Source organism: Carassius carassius, chromosome 40 (genome assembly GCF_963082965.1).
Source record: "Carassius carassius chromosome 40, fCarCar2.1, whole genome shotgun sequence".
In the NCBI taxonomy this organism is placed as follows: Eukaryota; Metazoa; Chordata; class Actinopteri; order Cypriniformes; family Cyprinidae; genus Carassius; species Carassius carassius.
The window spans coordinates 26,894,161-26,911,528 of record NC_081794.1 but is presented as its reverse complement, the minus strand read 5'-3'; the positions used below and the strand labels follow the sequence as shown (position 1 = coordinate 26,911,528).

General features: G+C 35.2%; 2 protein-coding genes across 3 annotated transcripts in view; one reads left to right on the top strand and one right to left on the bottom strand.

Moving 5' to 3' along the window:
- Window positions 1-1,130: 1,130 nt before the first annotated feature.
- On the bottom strand, window positions 1,131-6,163 carry LOC132121817 (clarin-3). Its single transcript, XM_059531572.1, has 3 exons — window positions 4,595-6,163; window positions 3,351-3,536; window positions 1,131-2,164 (listed from the first exon to the last, which is right to left on the bottom strand). The coding sequence occupies exons 1-3, from the start codon at window positions 4,827-4,829 to the stop codon at window positions 1,893-1,895; spliced, it is 693 nt and encodes a 230-aa protein (XP_059387555.1). The 5' UTR covers window positions 4,830-6,163; the 3' UTR covers window positions 1,131-1,892.
- Window positions 6,164-6,846: 683 nt separating this feature from the next.
- The window catches only part of LOC132122481 (receptor-type tyrosine-protein phosphatase epsilon-like), a 75,300-nt gene continuing 64,778 nt past the window's right edge, over window positions 6,847-17,368 (top strand). The window contains exon 1 of one of the 2 annotated variants that reach the window (XM_059532814.1): window positions 6,847-7,089. The gene's annotated coding sequence lies outside the window, so the exon portion shown is untranslated. The remainder of the gene's footprint in view (window positions 7,090-17,368) is intronic. The other variant, XM_059532812.1, reaches the window with a different exon arrangement.

The window sequence follows — 17,368 nt, the reverse complement described above, 5'->3', positions numbered from 1 at the left end:
ATTTTTAACAGAGCAGGAAAAGTACAGTGCATATCAATTTGTTGCATCCATCACAGTTTATATTTGAATATGTTGTATATTAGGATCAGTTATTTAGTGTAACCTTATTACATGTTTTTGAGCCATTAAGTCTGTCGAGGAGTCTCTCAGAGGTTCAGGGTTAGGAATAGAGCCGGTGTTGATGGTGGTGACAGCCGATAGCTTCGTATTAAAAGCTTTCTTTGAGATCATTTATGTCAAACCTGGAACAGGTGAGTGCGTGTTGAATCAGGTTGAGTTCAGAGTGAGGCGTCAGCTTAAATGTCTGTTGATTTGGAGGAGGAGCGTTTAATCAGAATTTCCCTTCATATGAAATACACTCCATATCCGAGAATCAATAGCTGTACATGGGCGTATGATCTATTTATTTATGCATATTTTGTTTATGTTCATTAATTTAGCAGAGGTGATTATTTCAATTGAGAAAAGAATTCAAACAGTGAAATTACAGTACAGCACTGAAGTATAAGTGCCGATAATACATACATATTTTTCTTTTTTATTCTATTTGTTTAAGTTTCAGTTTTATTTAATTATAATAATCCTACATTAGTTTGAAAGCAACCTTGGACCTCACTGTGACCATACGCTTTGTGAATATTGTGTCACACAGAGACTCCTTGAGTACATTGAAAATACAGTCTTTCAACATGAAGACTTTTCCTTTTTCTGAGGTCATGAGTTTCCTCCTTCGAGGATGGCAGTAAAGAGCTGGATAAATACACTCCTGCTGCCCCCTGCTGGATGAATCCCCGATCACACTCCTGACCTGCACATCTTATCAGTGAATAATAGCAATATTCACAAGGTCCAAGGGCCAAAGGTTCATCTAATGCAGTCATTCTGGAAAATGACGTCATGCGGTGACTCACCATGACCTGACAGTTCTATAATAGGATATAATCTCTATAATATCATAATCCGTCAGTGTGATTTATAGTGAGTCAGGTTAAAAAAAAAAAAAAAAAAAAAAATATATATATATATATATATATATATATATATATATATATTTATATATATATATATATATATATATATATATATATATATATATATATATATATATATATATATATATATAAACTGAACACAAAATCATCACTCTAAAAAGATTTATTATTGTAGTAAATAATTACATCAATATTTACATGGGCCTAATATTTGAGGAATGTATGTATTGACAGTTTATAATAAAAAAACAGCAAATGAGATTTCACTGGTGGTGATTTTTTTTCCTTCTCATATATAACATTTGATGCATAAGCAGATAAATAGTATTAGAGCTAAATACTTTCACATCTCTGCAATAAAATATTTGCAAGCAAAAAAAAAGTATTAAATTGGCTTAAAGTCTAGAGTAACAGAAAGAAGAAAATGTGAAGTTTTTTTAACCAATAACACGTCATCCACATGATTTTTAGGTTCTTAGAAGGAAAGCTAGAAAAAATAAAAGACATTTCTGAAATGTTTTTAAAAACATTTTGATGTTATTGTTCTTAAACATAAGTGCAATAAAATATTTTTAGTGGCCCATAAATATATTTGACACTTGAAACATGCTTTAGATAAAATATCAAAACAAGTGGCATTCATTTTAAAGAAACAGCACAAGCAAAACATCTGAGACACTCTTATCTAATGCAATGACTTTTTTAAGATTGAAATACATTTTAAGCTTTTGTATGAATAGCCTATGAGTACAATACAATTTTGTGGCAAACAGAATTCAGCTAAGTTTAGTTTTGCAATGCACTTCACAGTTAATGTGGCAGTTTCTAACTAATGGACTCAGTTCAGCTCCAGTCTGAAAATCATCGCCTGTTAAACAGATTTTTTGCTGTGTTTTCGCTTTAGTACATCATGATCTCTTTGGGTGCATCCTCCGTTGGTTTCTCCTGCTCTTTGCGGCGAGTGTATGCAGCGTGGACGTACAGATAGACCACGAGGATGGCCAGCAAGTTGAGGCCGATGTACGGTATCAGGAGGAAGAACCCTGCCTTTAGCGTAATTTTTGGATTCTTCAACTCCACGTTGGCTTCATCTGCTTTCACCAGTGTCTGAAACATCTCGCCCAAGTAGATGTTCGACACGTACAGAATCAGTGCCAGGGTGGCTACACTTACTGGACAAGAGATAAGACACATTAGTAAACTTTCCCATGCACAGAGTGAACAGAGTAGACGTGTGATGGACTGAATTCGGGGGATCAACTTGAACATGAACGAAATCTGCATGGGGAACGTTTTCACTCTCATGAGAAATTCACAGTCATATTGAAGCCTGTTTCTGCCAGGAGAGCTTACAATTTTGACTTTTTTTCTTGCAGTTTTGAGAAAAAATAGATATGTATTTTCGTTAGAAATGTAAGAAATTAATTCAGAATTGTTAGATATAAACTTGAAATTGAAAGAAATAAGTCAACAGAATTCTGATCTTACAATTCTGAGTTTATATCTCACCATGCTGACAATTCTATATATATATTGCTTTCAGAATTGTAAGATATAGAGTTACAATTACTAGATATATACTCAGAACAGTAAGATATAAACTCAGAATTGAAAGAAAAAAAATTGAAATCTCACAATTCTGACTTTTCTCCTCACAATTCTCAGGATAGAAAGATATAAAGTCAGAATTGTTAGATATAATCACGAGAGAATAACAGCCTTTCAGTTTTGAGAAAAAAAGTCAAATGCTCAGAACTGTGATATAAATTCAGAGTTTATAAAAGTTTAACTTGCAAAATATGAAGTTTATATATCATAATTATGACTTTTATTTTTAGTATTGCACTTTATATATTGAAGTTCTGAGTTTATATTTTGCAATTCTGAGAAAAGTTTTTCCCCTCAAAATTGTGTTAAGATTTTAACTCAGAATAGTGAAATATAATATAATATAATAATAATATAATAAAAAATATAATATATTTTTAATCACAGAATTGTGGGTTTATGTATTGCAGTTCTATAAAAAACAATTCTGAGAAAAAAAATATCTCACAGAATTGTGAGATATAGAAAGCAAATGTATATCTCAAACTTTGAATTTAGTTTTAATTTTGAAACAGAAATTTGGAGTTTTCTTTTTTTTTTTTATTCCGTGGCAAAAACAGGATTCCATATAATACTATTGGAATGACTGGAAATCTACCCAAACGACTTGGAATGACTTTTAAAAACATTTAAACCTTTAGCCAAAGTTCTAACTTTAAAAAAGAGTGAAGAATTAAAATGAAGAGGACAAATGCAAGCCAAATAGTGTTGGAGATTCAGATGTCTTGGTGTGAGTGAGTGTTTGCTCACCGCTGAGTCCACTGCATGTGTACAGTCCTATTGGTCCCATGTATGTCTGATATGGGTTACTGAAGCTGTTGTACAGTGTGACCAGAATACTGCCTGCAGACCCGAAAAGAGCCAGAGCCAACAGGATGACCACCAGAGCGTGCAGGATGATCGGAGCACCTGCTACTTTCGCCAGACGGGTGAACACTGAGAGCCAGAGAGAAGGAGAAAATACAGTAAAGCATGAGTTTAATCTCGTGAAACGGTGAGTTTTTACATGAAAGATGTGGTTTGATATAAAATGACATAACCTTTGATGTATTCCAGACATAAAACATGTCATGTGGTTTTTATGAAACGGTGGTTCAAATTCCTGCCGATTCCAAAGGTCATCTTAGTTCTAGCTTTTTATTTATTATTTACTGTGCTTCTTGGTATTAATATCACAAACAGTTGCTCAAAACTGTATTTGGACACATTTAAAATATAAGAATGTGTTTAGATAACAAAATATCAAAACAGATGGTATCTGCACTCAGATGCTGCTTCTTTCATCATCGTTTTTGCTCAGTGTCTGTTAATTCAGCTGGAGTTTTGGTCATGTTTTTGTGGATGTATTAAGTCAGCTCTCCTATAGTTCACACAGATGTAGAGATTCACTTTCACCTCACATTTCTCAACCACAGTGTGGCACAATACTGTTTGTATTCATTTTGAACACTCTAAGAAAAAAAAGGTACAAAAGCTGTCACAGATGCAGTACCCTTTCAAAAGGTACATTTTCAGTAATGGTACATATACATGTACTGTATGTACCTAAAAGAATAATTTTAGCACCTAAAGTATACATATTAGCACCTTAATGTGACATATTTCTACCTTTGGAAGAGGCATCATCCCAGTGACAGCTTTTGTACCTTTTTTTTTATCCTGAACAGTATAGGATATAATTTGCTTCCCAACAAACATTTTTGTACGTTTTTTCATAATTTGATTAATTAAAATAAATGCTAATTGTTCGATATTTTGTATCTAATGTTAAGTTGTTCATACATTTTTGGGTCGACTAAATTATAATAATTTAAAATTTTCTTAAATAATTTCGCTTATTTTTTTAATTAATTGTTATTTAATTTTATTTATTTAAATGATCAAATTTATTTTTAACATGTTTTAAAAGGCAATAAAATACACAAACATATATAATGAAAAAATTGCATAATCTAGCATGTAGAAAATGAGCTGAAGTCTCATTTGAAGCTCACCGATCACTTGTTTTCCAGGTGAGTCAATCCTTGGACATTTGATTTTGGTTTCTGTGCCATTGAAAAGGCCAGTTTCGAGACTAGAGGTTCCATTGAACTCTGTAGTTCCGGGCGGACCGCAGTCCAAGACGGCATCGGCCCAATCTGTCGACATCCCGAAAGCCAATAAAACCACTCCAGCTGCACATAAACCAGCACTTGACAAGAAATGCGCTAGTTTCTCCGGAGACGGCATGGTTTCAGTGTAACTTCAGTGTCTGAAGTTTTTCAGTTTGTCAAGCAGACCTTTATTCCTGTTGCTTTGTGGCTGGAAAATGGGAGATATTGAGAGGAGGTGAGGTGTTGGTGACTGCTGGGGTCATAAATGGTGCTGTGTAGGTTGTACTTTGCCTCTGATCTAAAACCAGTACCTGCTGTTTCCCTGCAGTGGCAAAAGGTTTGGTCTTGGGTGAGGAAACAGATCTCAGATAAGCTCCTGATGAAATTCATCACCAGAAGGGCAATAAAGTCATAAAGTAATCGTCTGTGCAGTCACGGAGAGCAGCTCGTGTTGTCATGGCATTTATATTGGAGCTCACAACATCATAAAGAGAGTGACGTGGGTTTGCTCAGAAAGAGAAGCTCAAGAAATTATCCTCTGACTGGACAGAAGTCCTGCTTTACTGCTGAGGTGTAACCAGGGTCGGCGTTATAGGAGCCGTTTCCCAGATCCTTCTAATTTTATCACCGGGCACGTGAATGATGGCCTTGGGCACAACATTTATTATCCTTACAGTCATAAATTATATGACAATGTCAGTAAAATTCATAAATCTAAGATATTCTTCATTGTTTTTTAATGAATACACCTTTTACATTTATTGCAAAATGTATTTAAAGATGATTTAGTAAGCTGTTAGTTAGTAGTGATGAAAAGAAGTTTAAAAAGAATGCAAAAGAAAAGGAAAATGCTGATTAAATAAAAATTTGTTGCATATTGCTCATTAGATAACTTTAAACATGTTAAAGGATGTTTATATTGGTTACATAGACATCAGAATCTCATCATATGTCAGAAAGCATGTTTATATCACATAAATGTTTTGTATTTCCTGAATGCTATATTTATTTTTAGTGTGAGGCTTTACAAGATGTCCAAAGTCCATTTACAGTGATACGGTATCACCGTGGTTATCACAACACACCCACAAATAAAATGCTTACAAACGGAGATAATACGACAAGAGAGTGGATTACAGATACATAGACTACCCGAACAATACAAAACTTTAAAGTAAAAATATTTTACAAATTACAATTATTTAAAAATATATATTTTTACCAGCAGATGGCGTCTCTTCTATTTCATTCAATCTGAGAGAACAGCATTGTGATGTTACTGTTGTATAGGCCTAATGATGTGTAGACTAAAAATGAATCAGAGATTAGATTAGCCATTAAACTCATTTGTATCTTTAATCATTCTATTCTTTTTACTTAATTATTTCTACTTGGGCTACAATTTTGCCTAAATATTTTTCAGAATTTTCAGTTTAAAAAGATGATTTAATTGCGTTTAATGCATTTTCAGGAAGTTATTTTTTATTTATTTTTATTAACTGCTGTGCTGAACAGTTGCTGTAAAACTAATAAAAACTGAAAATGTGTAGAATGGTCCATAGCATAAAAGTGAAGTTATAATCGGGCGGAGCTAATCGGAAATTGCCCCAATTGGTCGTGACACGCAGTCACGTGGTATGCGGTATTTGTCTTTGCGCTGACCAGGATGCACCAATCACAGGCGTTTGTGATGACTGGCTGTCTTTCACTTTGTTATCAAATCCTTCAAACCAATAGAAACAAAACAGCGACAGAACTAGAAACAAACGAGCATAAATTCGTATCAAAATTAGAAGCTAGATGCAGAGCTATAACTGGAATCAGACAGTATTAATACTGTAGCTAAAAACTGGAGATTCAGCAGACCTTGAGACACAATGCAGAACTTGAACTAAAGTCAACAAAGTTAGAGGGAGAACTAAAAGAGAATCAGGGGTAAACGTAGGACTAAAAATAATATATATATATATATATATATATATATATATATATATATATATATATATATATATATATATACATATATATATATATATATATATTTTTTTTTTTAAATGGATTTCAATGAAGTAATCCAGCATTTTGGGCCACTGCGCGCCCCCTGGAGGACGAAATTAAGAAACATCATAAGGTTAAGCCGTGCTTTGGACACACAGTTCGTATAATTTCAGAAATGGTCGCCAGGCGGCTCTGAGCTCACGGAAAACGCCGGAGAAGCGGGCGAGCCCCTGACAGAGGAGTAAATCTGCAGATCAACACCAATCCTCTCGTTTCCTTCTCCTCCTCCAGCAGCAGTGGTCAGCTTTCAGCAGCCGCCCGGCGCGCTCTGCGCTACCGACCTCCGGATCATAACCATCCGTGCGCTTGAAAATTCTGCGTTCGTGTTGGAGTTTACGGTAAGAGAATGATGTGGCTGTTTAATCTGAATCCAAACGGCACGATTCAATGTGGCACATGTGTAGGAATGTTGTTGTTTTTTTTCAGTGCGCCGAGCGCGTAACGGAGCTGTGCGCTCCGGTGCGTTTGATACACCCATATACTCGCATGCAACCAACACTTGAGATAGGTTTATTTTCCCTAACGTGTTCTGATCCGCTTTATAGAAGCGTTTGCATGTAACGTTAATAAACCTTGGATATCAGGTTTTGATGGAGCGCGTTGGCTGTGTTGGTATCTGCAGGTTAAGTGGGTTAGTAGAACGAACTGTAGCCATGGAAGGAGACGGGAGTTTGGGGAAAGGCTCATTGGGACTCGCTGTTCACTCTCATCCCTACAGATATGCAAAGTGAACACGCGAAGTAGAGGAATGTCAGGAGCGTAGGTGTCTTTCACAGAAGAGACAGAATAAGAACCCGAGCTAGAACCAAGGTTAGACAGTAGCAGAATCCAGAACCGGTGGATTCCTGCAGCAGTGCGTCTACGTCTGTTTTACAACTCTCTCGTTGTTGATGTTGAGATATGCACGGAGTTCATGTTTTCAATAAGTTGAAGGATTCACTGAGTCATTGAAAGACATACTGTCTGCTCTTTTAATGAATCACTTTAATTAATAATCAGTCTGTTAACTGCAACCATGTTAGTCATAAATGAGTGCATGCTTTCAATCGGGTTTTAAAAGTTGTGTACTTGTGCATATAACACAGCAAAATATGCTGATTTGCCAAAAATATGACCTGATTTGAAGATGCTGAGTTCAAAAATAGCAACATAAAACTTTATAACAAGAACAAGATTTTTTTTTTCTGATTATATGTCAGTTTTAATGGACTTATCAAAATAACGAAAGCAGTCAAGTGTTTGAAAGGAAATCATTTATTTAGTATCATAAAAAGTGGGATGTGCAAGAGCACTTTTTTTGTATTCAGCATCTCGGAATTAGTAGGAAACATGTATTGGATTTTATAAAGCAAATATAATGCAATAGAAAACTGAATGTCAATCCTACTGGCATGGGTAAAATAGTTCTGATTACAATTTTAGAATATTTTCCTCCATGAAAGCAATCATCTGATGATAAACGCATTTATTTACATTTAACTATATGCATTTATAGATGCTTTTAAAGAGCAACGTATAACAGAGCCAACAATTGTTTGAAGTAAACAATGGCAGGTTTATTAGAAAACATTGGTTTAAGGTTATTCGACTCAAATCAACAGGGTCTGCTATGTAGAGTATTTTAAGGCAGCTTTTCTCTTTGAGAATTTGAAAGTACAACAGAGGTTTATGTGAAAGCATTTTTCAGAATCAAATCCCAGAATCATTTTATTTATTTATATATATATATTTTTTTGGGGAGTGTGTGTTTGATTTAATAATTCTGGTGCAGTGCCTGCTCTGTTTTGTGTGTTCTCTCCGGTGTTATTGCGTTTTACATTCTCTTTGAAGCGGCTGTAGTTTTTTGCTTGTGGGTAACAGTGGGAGCTAATTGGTCCATAGCCGTTGCAGTTTAGTGGGTGAAGCTGATTATTTATGTGGTGCTTGTTAGATCTGTCAGGGTCAGAAGAAAGGCCTGGTGCTTTGTGGAAAGTGTGCCAAGCAAAACAATCAGGAAGTGGAGAAAAAAGGCTCATTAGCAGGATTGAAGTTTGTTTGCCTCTGTAATCAAGTGAATTAAGCTGTCTAAATGAAGTAAACGGGAATCACGTTCTCCAGCGGGAGTTATGGCAGCTGTGTTTATGAAATACAGTGGGTATATTCACTTTTCTTTGAAATTCAAGCGTAAAAGCGTGCCATTTCTTAAAGCATATGAGCAGCTGAGTCCTGAATTAGTTTGCTCTGTGCAGTGTTTGTGTCCTGATGCTCAGGAGAGAGCAGATGGAAGATCCAGGACGTTGTTTGGGCATGCTTTCATTTACTGGAACTCTCGGCTATTCTCAAACGCAGGAAAGTAAAGACAGACAGACTTCCTGTGAGGAAAACCAGAATCTCTCCAATACTCTCTCTCTCTCTTTCTCATCTAAACCCATCGTTGGGCTTAATTTATGTAAAATGATGCAAATTTCTGTTTTTGCCGCAGCAGTTCCTTGCAGAGCTATAAAGTATTGACAGGATTTACAAGCATTTTTTACAACATTTTACTGTAGTTTAAGGTTTTAAGCCATTAAAACTAAAGCATTTTCTCTTTACAACCAAGTAAGTTATTGGGTTGCCACAATAGGTGAATAGATTACCCACAAGCCTCTGCTCTTGAGAAATTAGTTCTGTTAAATGATTAATCCCGCATTCAATCGCATCCAAAATAAAAGTTTTTGTTTACATAATATATTTATTATGTATATATACACACATGCATGTATATATTTCAGAAAAATATGTCATGTTTATATGTTAAATGCATTTATATACATTTGATATTATAAACATGCAAATATGTGTAAAATATATAGGTACTATATATGTGTGCATTTATATACAAAAATAAATATACACTTTACACTCATGTAAACAAAAACATTTTTTGGATGCGATGAATTGTTTGACAGCACTAATTTATATATGTTTGAGCCAAGCATGGGGACTTTTTTAAATTAATTGATGTTTTGGTTTTGACTGTTCAGTTATATTATATTATATTATATCATATAGGCTATTAGTATCACATACTTACAATGAGAAACTGAAACTTACATTTACATTTAATCATTTAGCAGACGCTTTTATCCAAAGCGACTTACAAATCAAGATGAATGAACTTTCAAAAAGATGAAACTTATATACTTAACGTATGATATGATTATATAATAATAATAATAATAATAATGTGGATATCATAAATCCAATATTTATTTTTCACTGTGTGATTATATTTTGTTTTATTTAAAATATTTACATGATTATTATAAATGATTTATTTATAGTAAATATTTATAAATAAATGATTTGAGTAAATTCAAGATTTATTAATTATTATTCATACCAATTTGCAACTTTACAATGATGTTATTTTAGTATTTTATATATATATATCTATATATATATGTATGTATGTATATAGTATTTATTACTCTTTTTAAATTAGCTTTTATTTTTATAATTGTAATCTTAATTTTAGTTCAGGTTTTAGTGATTTTGTCATGTGGTGTTTTCATCACCATCATTATTTTTTATTATTTAACCTGAACCACAAACAATAGTAATATGACAACTAGTAACTGTGAAATTACAGTCAAAGATGAAGCACAAGAACACTGATGCACACATCTGTGATGCACACATCTGGTGGCTTGTGTGGAAGAGCTTGAGGAAGTGGTTAGAGTTGTAATGGCTTTATGGACGAGGGTGACTGTGTGTTTGACAGGGTGTGGCATTTAACACGTGCTCGTCTCTGAGATACCTCTTACTCAGATGTGAAGACACCACCTCACACGTCTACTTGCTGCTTGCTTGTGTTTCTCCACGCGTCCCTCACGCTGAGGCCTGCTGCGACACGCATGCTTCCCAGATGAACCTGAGGACACACACGGATTCTTGGAATATTTGAGTTGAATCATCGAGAGGTTTGTGGGTGACTATGTAAACTATGTAAATCTGTGTGCGGTTGTTTGTCTTTGTACTGTTATGATGGGACGCTACAACCTGAAGTCTGTCTGAAGTCTTTAATAATAACAGGAGCTTGGCTGTGAACGCATGTGGGATGTTTATCAGAGGCTAGGTTTATTGCTCAGAGGTTGCTTTTTTCATTGCTTTCTTTGTTGAATTAATGGATTAATGGTTCTATATACTAATATATAATACATGCTAAATAACCATGAAGTATTGCTTCATCTCAGTTGATTATTCTTTGATTTTGCATGGAATGCGAAACCTGAAGATTCAATATAATGTTCAAAATGTTTAAATAATTATTATAATTTGTAATCAAAATTCTATGCAAATAAGATATATATACATTTTCATATACATATATACATATTTTCGATATATATTTGGCATACAAGTTTAGATATATAAAATTAACGTTTAGATCATTTCATTGTAAAAAAAAAAAGTTTTTGATCTTTGACTTGCACATTGATATTTGCCCATTGTTTTCTGAGACAGAAGATCTCTTTTTATATATTATGGCTTTGAAGACCTGCATTGTTTCCGAGTTGGACAGGAAGAGACGTGAGCGATTCTCTTGGGTTGTGTCTGATGGAATGGACAGGAAGGAGATCTGGATTGAATTTGAGCTGTCAGGGAAAGAGCCAATGATGTCATATCATTACCAGCTGCCCAGAAATATGAGGGGCAATAAGCATTTCCCAGCACATATCTTCACCCTTTTACTGTTTTGTACTCAATTACCTTGTGCACCCCCCAGCTAAAAAAGCTTGAGTTAATTCACGGCTTTTAACAGTTGAGCACAAATCAAAAATCAGAATCATTTTAAGGTAGGACTGCACAATTAATTGAATTTCTAATCATTATAACAGTTACAGTTATGCCACAATTACATAATTGTTCAAAGCGGCAATTAATCGTTCAAAGTCCACTTATGTTTTTCTGTTATTCTGATTAAGTTGAGTTTTTTTCTTTCTGCATATTTCCTTAAATGGGTTTTTCCATTATTTTAGTTGTAGTATGACATTTTATATATATAATATTGTAATTTAAAAGAAGAAACCAAACTGATGTATAGTTGACATTTGAGGCTTAATACTATTGAAAAGCACAAAAAATGTGTGTGTTAGCTCTTTTATTATCATAAAAAAAATAGGGCATGCAGTAGCATCAATGGTATAAACATCATTCAATGTAAATTGAAATAATCGTAATTGATAATCGTAAATACAATTTCAAGGGAATAATGGACAATTATGATTTTTGTCGTAATCGTGCAGCCCTATTTTAAAGAGTAATTTGAATAAATTATTTGTATTACATTTTTTTTTAAGTTATTGAATAAGTAAATTTTTTAAGTTATTAAGTAATTATTCTCAATTACGAAAATATTTTTCTTAATTATTTTTGGGGAAACAGAATGATATGTGATTTTTCAATAAATGCAAAGTTCAAAAGAACAGCATTAATTTGAAAAAGAAATCTTCTGTGACATTATAAATATATTCACTGTCACTTTTTACTGTTTTATTGCATCCTTGATGAAAAAAAAAACACACACACACACTTTGACTTTCCTTAAAAATATCTTACTTGCCCCAAACATTTGTTTAAATTCTATGGCAAGATTTGCTCCACGTTTGTACCATTGCATGGCATACAGCATCACCGATATCTTGATGAATCCAAGCATTATCTCAGGCCTGGGACATGTAACGTGTGTTTGTGAGTAGACCGAGTCTTAATGTTAAAATGAAGCCATGATGACCTCTCTCTGAAGCCAAAGACAGAGACAGAGCTCCAGGCTAGTTCACCTTTGAAATGTGATCACAGGATGATCTCACAGCTTTGAAGAAGCTTCTGCTTCATTCGTTTGTGTGTCTAGCTCTACATATTTGCCCCAGTTCCTCTGCGAGAAGTATTTGGACGAAGAACCGTGTGTGTGTGTGTGTGTGTGTGTGTGTGTGTGTGTGTGTTTGCTTGTTTAGGGTGGAGTGCACTATGACATCTTCTCTCTGGTTATGTTTTTACATCCTGAGAACTGAAAGCCAATGTCACACACCCCTCCTAGTCAGAGTGTTGTTTTGGCGCCCACCACAGTTCACACCAGCTCGTATGTACACACAGACAGACCATCAAGCTTCAAGTCTGTGTGAATATCCATGAGATTCCAGAGCAATAACACAATCTGGAGATACCGCGATCAAGATATGTTTAAACAGATTTTAAAGGAATGGTTTTGCTGCAAGTGAAAATTTGCATCATTTACTCGCCCACATATCATTCCTAACCCATGTTGCTTTTTTATTTTTCAGTGGAACACAAATGGATATGTTTTGAATAATGTCCAAATTCTTTTCCACATAGCAGACACAGGCCAGGGACCGTTGAACTCTAAAAAAGCACCATAAGATTATAATTAAAGTAGTCTGCATGACTTGCATAATAGCTTTTAGGGGAAAGTCGTGGCCTAATGGTTAGAGAGTCGGACTCCCAATCGAAAGGTTGTGAGTTCGAGTCCCGGGCCGGCAGGAATTGTGGGTGGGGGGAGTGCATGTACAGTTCTCTCTCCACCCTCAATACCATGACTTAGGTGCCCTTGAGCAAGGCATCGAACCCCCAACTGCTCCCCGGGCGCCGCAGCATAAATGGCTGCCTACTGCTCCGGGTGTGTGCTCACAGTGTGTGTGTGTGTGTTCACTGCTCTGTGTGTGTGTGCACTTCGGATGGGTTAAATGCAGAGCACAAATTCTGAGTATGGGTCACCATACTTGGCTGAATGTCACTTCACTTTCACTTTCACTTTCTTTGTTTGTAAAACAGATACAAATGTGTGTCTTGTTCACTGGAAGTTATGATGCCCACCACAGCGCTTCAATCTTCTGCGTATTCAAACTTGATGCTCCAGGTGGAGCATGAGGGTGTGCAAGTTATCATTTTTGGATAAAACAAATGAATAAATTAATAGTTGGTTTTATAATCTGAATAAATGAGCCACACATGAAGCTTATGTAAAATTTGCTACTCAAGAAACACTTCTAATTATAATCTGTGTTGAGAGCAGTTTCAGAAAGTTCAAAAGAACATAATAATCATCTTAGCGCTCACTTTTCCCAGTTGAAATCATCCTTGCTGAATAATAATAAAAAAATACTCACCCCAAAGCCTAAAACCTATTAACTGACATAAATATGAGTTTATGAGCATTTACCATAATAATTATTCTGGCACCAAGAGTCTTTAAAAATACGTCTTCACTTTTACCTTTACATCTCTTTTAAATCCACTAGAAAAGCCTTCTTTGAAGGTGATCCGTTTGGAGGCAGTGCCTTTGATTTGCTGCTGTCAGTAAATTCTGGATTAATCCGCTCATGCTGATATTGTAAGAGAAATCACCCGCCCCCTGTGCCTCCAAGCCATAAAGAGAGATTTCAGTGCTGCTAAACATAAAGATTTGATGTCTTATTATAAATCATTCACATGTGGAATATTTCTGTGCCATACTTTGATGCGATTTCATTGCACTTTAACATCTAGCCTCGTGCACTAATGCAGCATGTGCTGGATTTGAATGTCACGGTCCTGCTTTTCCCATGGCGTACAGAGCGGCAGCTTAAATTAGAGCATTCTTTGTCTTTTTGCAGATTAGTCATGTACGTCAAGGTGGAGAGCCACAGACAACGAGATGTTCAAAGTAAAGGCAGCTCTCCTGAGTGGTTTAATCCCAGCCTTCTGGGACTGAAATGATGGAACAAGCTTTTCTGCCCTTAGAGGCATCAGGTTAGATGTGTTATCGCATGAGCGCTGAGCTTCTAAAGCACTGTAGTTTTCAGAGCAATACAAAGTGGTTTTGTTCTAGAGCATTGAAGGATGCACTCAATAAGGTCTTCACAGAGACTCCAGTTTTTGCATCTGACTGTGATTTCTGAGTGTATTCATTCAGATGTAGAAGGAGGGAGATCGAGAGCCGTGCACCCTAAATACTTGCAGATCAGCGCTGTTGCCCTGAGGCAGTTTTAATGTGATGCATTACACTGACTGTGTTCGTATCTACTCTAATAACTCATAGTTCAAAGAACAACTCTTTCAGTGTTTTGGCCTGTCAAAACCACTTAGAGCCAAAGGCCTCCTTACTGACCTCAAGGCGAGTAAAAAGTATCTCACTTTTAACTCCTTTTTGAAGTCAACATATATGAGAATCGACCCTGTTGTTTTCTTTTTTAAATAAGTGTTTCTAGTCTGTTTGCGCATGGTTTTGTCCGTGCATGTTTTCTCTAAAGAAAGTCGTTTGACAAGTAATCCACACCACCTCAGTCCATCGATTAACATCTCGGGAAGCCAAAAGCGGTATCTTTGTAACTTCCAAAAACTTTCAAACTGTGGCTTCCAGTTAAAAATGAGTGCTGTATCTATAAATCGTCTAATCTGAATCAGGAGAGAAATATGCACAGATAAAGCACCACTGCAAGCCAAAAGAGTCTGAAAAGTTCTAAACAAAATATGTGGGTGGATTTTGATGTGAGAGACAACAGGGGATTGACTTTTTTTTTTTTTTTTTGCTGGATTATAAAGTTAAACTGCTTTGATGAATTTCTTTCTTACAAACATGCAAGCTTTTCACTTTACAAGATGTTACTTGATGGACTGGAGTGGTGTGGATAACTTGTGGATTATTGTGATGTTTTTATCAGCTGTTTGGATTCTCATTCTGACGGCACCCATTCACTGCAGAGGATCATTTGGTGAATAAGTGATATAATGGTAAATATCTCCAAACAAACTCCTCTACAGTTCGGATGTCATGAGCCTGCATACACTTTCAACAGATTTCCATTTTTTTGTGATAACTAATGACAGAAAAAGCAACATTGTCAACACACGCTCATGTCATTTCTTAACTATTTTTTACATTTTGAAAACTTGGTTGCTAATTCATATGAATTTGTGCAATCCATTTGTACGTTTTTGTGTATTATGCTTACGGCCCACTGACATAATGTTAAGGGGGGGGGGGATCTCATGAGCTCAGGTTGGATGTAACCCCCACTTTCAGTGGATAACTTGGCGATCTAATGGATAAATCTAGTCCTTCTCTACATTTTGTTCTTGTTATATTCAGTTTTAAATGGAAATAATTATCAAAGTGAAATGTGTTGTGCATGCAATTGTTCATGTTTACTTTATGCAATTATATACAGTAATACTATATTATATATTACCACATTACTATATTATCAATAGAATGTCTTGGTGTTCACATACCTACAAGACTAATGTTCTAAGCCATAATGGAATGGCACTGACCTGAACAGCTTGCTTTCTCTGTCTGTCTGTGAAGTCAAGCTGTGTGTGCAGTCTGGCTTGCAATTTCAGCCTTTAAATGCTCACTCATTTACATAGTTGTATGATATTAACTACTCTGTGTGTCTGTGTCCTCCCTGAAGTGCTGTTTGTCTTCTCTATTGTGCTACGTATTATCATAATGGTTTCAGGCTTAGAAAAACAACTTGTAAAACAGCAATTTGTTGAATTGGGCCGTTAAATTGTGATCAGACCATTATGTTAATCAGTTTAGGTTTCGCAGAATAGTTTTGTAATTATTTTGGATGTAGTTATTGGCTTGTGTGTTTCTAGGTTCATAACCACATATAGAAAGACAATGAGTGGTGCAATAAAGCACAAATCCCAAAGGCTCAAGGCTCAGTTCTTCTGATTATCTTAACACTTTTTTTGCATGATGTTAGTCTCAGATAAGCAAATTGCTAAAACAAGCCCATCCTTCAGCACCCCGTCCTGCAGGAGCCTCAGTGTGCCATGGGGAAATATAATCATAATACTGATAATGTGTTCAGTCTGTCTGTAGGCTGGGAGGGGAGGTCCAGTCATCTGAAAGAATGCTTTTCAGTCTAAATGAACTAGCATTTGTTCTAGACGTCTTCACTAAGGCCCCAGTACACAAGCATAAATGGAAACACTACCATTTAGAAGTTTGGGGTGGGTAAGATTTTTAGTGTTTTATAAAGAAGTCTCTTATGTGCACTAAGAATCAATTGTTTGAACAAATTTGTCCAAAGGAACAGTTTATATCTGAATATATTTCAAAATATAATTTATTCCTGTGATTTGCAGCATCATTACTCCAGTCTTAAGTGTCACATGATCCTTCAGAAATCATTCTAATGTCTTGATTTGCTGCTCAAGAAACATACTTTATGTTTTGTGTAAAATGTGATTTTTTTTTTCATTCAGGATTCTTTGATGAATAAAACATTCTTTATTTGAAATAAAAACCTTTTGTTCTGAATAAAAGTATTAATTTATTTTAAAACCTTACTGACCCCAAAATTTTAGACAGAAGTGTATATCTGTAAATTTGCTTCTATATTTACATCTATGACTAACATTAAAAATTGACAGCAGTTACTGAAACTGTAGCTAGTAAGTTTCTGAGCGTTGGTAGCCGTATCCTTCTGTTGCTCTGCTGATATATCTGTACAGTAACATTTGTACAGTAAACATGAGTAAACTGTAAATTTATGAGTTAAGGAATCTATGTGCTGAAGCATTTCTGATGGAAAGTTTGGATGATTAACAATCTATCACAAGTGATGATCTTCAGTAGCTGGATTT